We start from the raw sequence: 4,724 nt of genomic DNA, 5'->3' as shown, positions 1-4,724 counted from the left end.
AACATAATAAGTAAACTTAATGAAGTTATAATCAGGTTATAGCTTCAATCAAAGTTTTGACTTTGGTCTATGTGCTTTATGATATAGCTATTAAAAAAATATGGGTTCAAGGTCTGCTCCAATCTTCCTCAAAAAAAAAAAAAAAAAGGTCTGCTCCAATCCAAACTGTATTAGTAGTTATAGTCCCAATTGTACTAGTAGTCCTATGCATGTATCGTAACTCTATGTGTTAGCTATGAATTAGCCTAAGATTAGTCTTACCAAAATACTGAGCACAATGCAATAGTACAATATTTACACTTTGGCCAAAATCTAAAGAACAACCTTGAAGTATGGGTGAATTGTCATTTTTGTGTCTAAAGTGTATTTTTTGTCATTTGAATCTTTAATAGTCTTTTCGTCTATAAAACTTTGTAAACCATGTGGTATCACATATGTGAAAAGTGGAAGTTTCATTGATAGAGTGGTTAATTTGATAAAAATGTTAAAGTTTAAGAACCAAAATAACCCCAAAAACAAAGAGAATTTAACAATTCATCCAAACTTCATGGGTAGTTTGCATTTTAACTCTTTCATTTCTACAACTTTTCTTTCAATAGTGATGAAGTGATGCAATTACACATATATTTGCAGATACATATCCTTCTTCTAACAAAATGGAGCCACATTTTTGTCTGATAACAAAAATCATAGACGTTGATGTCAAAAAAAATAAAAATAAAAAAGTTGGGGATGGGGACCATCCTCTCTGTCGGGGGACAGATACTAAATGTAGCACACAACAACCTGATCAAGACTCAATTATATCTGTCTTCTTCTACTCTCTCTCGTTTGTTTCCGGGACCAACCCATATGGTGTGGACTATTACTAGCCAAAGGGACACAGACTATGGCAGCCTAGAAACCCCACAATGCCCACCCACTCAGTCCATCAATGAGAGGCATAGCATTGTCATCACGATTGGAACAGTCAATGACAAACAAAATGTTGGGGTTTAACTAGAATCCATGCAATTATAAGTATAGATTGTGTTCGGATGGGAAGCATAATATTGTTTTCATTATATCAATCATTGAAAACTATTGTTAGTGTTTATCAATAAAATAGAAAACTATTGTTAGTTTTTTGCAAATAAAACATGTTGGAGTTTCACGTGTGATGGAATCCCACCTCAAAAAATTGAGTGCTATCCTTGATTTGTATGCATAACAAGTGTGAGGACACAATATTTTCTCATAACTACTTGTTAGAAATATGTTGTTAAATTATTAAATTTAACATATCTCAATAGCTTAAACTTTTAAGATAATTGATAATTTAACATGACAAGAGGTCTTGAGTTTGACCTTACCTATTAAAAGAGAGTTTGAGCTCACACTTGAGGGGGAGTGTTAGAAGTACGTGATTAAATGATTAATTTTATCATATCTCAATAACTTAAACTTTTGAAATAATCGGTAATTTAACACGGTTAACATACCATATTATGATTGGTGTATGCTATTCCAATCATGATATGTCATGTTAGTAGGTATAAAAAATGTTATATCTCTAGCATTGCTAATATGGTCGTAACAGAGAGATAAGCCACTGCATTGCATGATGGTACGTTAATTACATATATATAACACTAATGCTTTAAAAACAATAAGGTACAATGGTGCACAATATCAACCAGCCAACCAAATTAAGCTAATTATTGCCAAAACCACCTCTTGGTCATGGCAATAAAAGCAACTTGGTTATGCTAATTAAATGAGATTTAATGCACTTTCTCCATCTCTTAGAGATCTAGATCCCAACTCCCTCACCAACCCATTTCCTAACTGTAAATTATGGTTTATGGAAATTGATTTTTCTTCTTGCTTTATATCAGTAATCTGAATTCCACCATTGTCAAACTGAACTCTCTGGTTTGCGCTAATGATGTTGTTGTTGTTGAGCAGAGTTGCACTGTCTGGAGCTTCAATGGCATTATAAGATGGCATCACAGTAGGTAGTTTTGCTAGCAGTGCTCCAAGGCTACAAGACATGGTGGGCAAAAGAGGTGGAATTGACCAAATGGGTGGTCCTGCAATGCCATTTTGTGCGGTGTTCCAGCCCAAGTTGATAGACTTAATTGGAGAATCTTCGGGTTTTTCTTCGAAAAGTCTCTTCATTCCGGTTAATTGGCGCTTGTCATAGAATGAGAATGATGTTTCTTGGCTTGGTTTGAGCACGTATGGATGTTGAATTGGAAGGTATGGCCTTTGAATGGCAAATACTCCTGGAATGCTTTGGAGATAGCTGAACTTCCTCTGTATGCTTATCACCAGATTGAGATCTTCACCAATCTGAAAAAAGCATATTAGCCATTTGATATAGATTTTGACAAAGAAAAGAAGAGAAATTGACAGATTAGATACCTTTTCAAATGAGCCCAGTTGAACTATGCCTTCTCTAACGGAAATGATAGCAATAGTCTGTCAAAATAAGATAATTTAAGTGTTAGTTTCAGTGTGACAAACTATCGTGATACAGGACATTTTGTTTGATACCATAATAAATTATTTATTATTCTGAAAGCTTAAACGGTTAAAAAATTGTGAATCTCTAATAACTTAACCATTATTCTAACACAATGGGCTTAAAGCTGATGGTTTTAGTGGGAATTTTATCTTCTATTTTAGAGTATCTAATGGCACCAACCTGAATGCCTGAATTGAACTGAAATTCCCATGCTCTTGGTTGCTATGGGAAAAAATACAAAAGAAAGTCAGGTTTAAAGTGGTGTACTTTACATGTGAACTGAACGTTGTGCACAAAAATTGTAGTGATTGCCTTACAGGTTCAATGGATAAATTCCATGAGGAGATCAAGCTAGGATCACCATCACTAGCAGCGTCGCTAAACACCCATTTGTGACTATTATCTGCTGCAACTTTCCCCACTAATCTGCAAACATAAACCATACAGCTTAGTCATCAATTTTCTTCAGCACCATTCTATTATTAGACTTTTCTGGCTAAATATATATAAGCGCTCTCACCCTTCTCCAAAACTGTACACCTCATGAGACATTTTGAAGAAGACATCAGCTCCAAACCTCCCCTTTATGTAACCACTCCCAGTTCGTTCACATTCACAGAAATCGCAAAATCCATCTTCCCACACTAGAATCCTAGAAAAAAGAAAAGAAAAAAAAAAACACTTAGCAAGTAGAACTGAGACATGGGTTTTTTCACAATTCCCTGTAACTTAATTACCAGTTCCTCTTGTTTCCTTTGGAGCGATCAAGAGCACTCCCTCCATATTCCCACCTGAAAGAAAGCAATGTGATCAAGAAACTGTTAAAAAGTTGTTCGAGTGACCGAGAAAAAAACAAGAAAAACAGAAACAAGAAGCCAGTTTAGCCTGACGACCTACGTCCACGATAGAAAGCCCTTACATTAACAATATATGAGAACGTAACATGAACTTTGATAAACTAAATTATGCATTTGGGCTTTGATAATTGGTTTCATTATCATATTTTCCTTACTTAGGTGGAGGGTAATTCCGAGGAAGTATCCTCCAGAAAACGGCGTAAACCCACTTTGAAGAATTGGAAGAATCTGAACATGAACACAGGCTTCTTAGTGTGTGCTGTAAGAGACAGTTAAGCATGGGAAGTCCACTTTCCATTGTCACAGACACAAAGAGAGGGGGGAACATAAGCTAACAACGACTATATCTATGTGTGTAGTCCTAGTTTCCATCACAATTAAGAGGAAAAGGGAAAATGGGAAAAAATTATTTGGGGCACTCGCACTTATGGAGAGTGTAAAACACGCTCCAACCAGCTTCTATTAAGAGTGCATTTGCAATGGAAGCTAATGTAATTGGGAGTGACAATTTGCACTCAAGTGTCATATGGAAGTAAGGGTAATTTTACTACTTGAGTCAACTAACCCATTTAAAATTCGTGTCAAAGTACCTCGATCCTAACCCAACCAAATTATTAAATCGATTGACAAGTTACAAGACACAACCCACCTTACACTCTATATAAAATTATAAACATTATTGGATATGATATAAACACAATCCATTTCAAATTATTAAATAAATATCTTGTATTGTGTTGACACAAATACACCCTATTTCAACTTATATATATATATATATATATATATATATATAATATAATATAATATAACCCATAATGATTAATGTAGGGAGTGGAATAGTCACACCTGGGACTGAAGCCCAAGGAGCAATTGGGTCACAGGAAAGAGTTGGGCCTCACTCATGTTTAAAAGGAAAGCTTTGTGGGTAATGCACCATGCAAGGAGGATAGTAAGGTTATTCCAAGCGTCACGAGAAAAATGATTGAGGCCAGAGATTAATTCTCGTGGAGACAATGAGGTGATATTCTTCCCAAGGTATGGGACATAGGTGGTCCGTGTATAATTACTAGAGTATTCCTGGAACCATGAGAATATTTAGGAGCATGCAAGAAGGTTGAATATTTTTACCTCCACCACAATGATGAGGTTCTTACATCACCTTTGCCACATTAAATGCAAGGAGACAGCCTGAACAGTAGTAGCAACTCCCAAAAGTCAGAGTTCCAGGATAAGGGAGAGGAGTAATTCGATAAAGTGAAGAAAAATATCCTCGAGGTTCCAATGAGCAACGGGATAGCTATAGTGATAAGAGCAATGATTGAAGCTATAAAAGGGCAAAGGGGGGTGGGGGTAAA

General features: G+C 35.7%; 1 protein-coding gene across 1 annotated transcript; it reads right to left on the bottom strand.

The window, feature by feature from the left end:
• Positions 1–1,667: 1,667 nt before the first annotated feature.
• On the bottom strand, positions 1,668–3,766 carry LOC115977823. The gene is made up of 7 exons (XM_031099849.1): positions 3,522–3,766; positions 3,247–3,300; positions 3,030–3,161; positions 2,827–2,935; positions 2,690–2,731; positions 2,407–2,463; positions 1,668–2,334 (listed from the first exon to the last, which is right to left on the bottom strand). The coding sequence occupies exons 1-7, from the start codon at positions 3,692–3,694 to the stop codon at positions 1,753–1,755; spliced, it is 1,149 nt and encodes a 382-aa protein (XP_030955709.1). The 5' UTR covers positions 3,695–3,766; the 3' UTR covers positions 1,668–1,752.
• Between the last annotated feature and the right edge of the window lie 958 nt (positions 3,767–4,724).

This window comes from Quercus lobata, chromosome 2 (assembly GCF_001633185.2).
Source record: "Quercus lobata isolate SW786 chromosome 2, ValleyOak3.0 Primary Assembly, whole genome shotgun sequence".
In the NCBI taxonomy this organism is placed as follows: Eukaryota; Viridiplantae; Streptophyta; class Magnoliopsida; order Fagales; family Fagaceae; genus Quercus; species Quercus lobata.
The sequence above is the reverse complement of the archived record's forward strand: the minus strand, read 5'-3'. Positions and strand labels throughout refer to the sequence as shown.

Bases quoted from the DNA above. Each gene is read 5' to 3' on its own strand.
- LOC115977823 (XM_031099849.1), bottom strand. From the start codon at position 3,694: ATGTTCCCCCCTCTCTTTGTGTCTGTGACAATGGAAAGTGGACTTCCC. The intron at 3,301-3,521 runs GTAAGGAAAATA...GCTTTCTTTCAG, and splicing joins CGGAATTACCCTCCACCTAA to GTGGGAATATGGAGGGAGTG. The intron at 3,162-3,246 runs GTAATTAAGTTA...TCTTTTTTCTAG, and splicing joins AAAGGAAACAAGAGGAACTG to GATTCTAGTGTGGGAAGATG.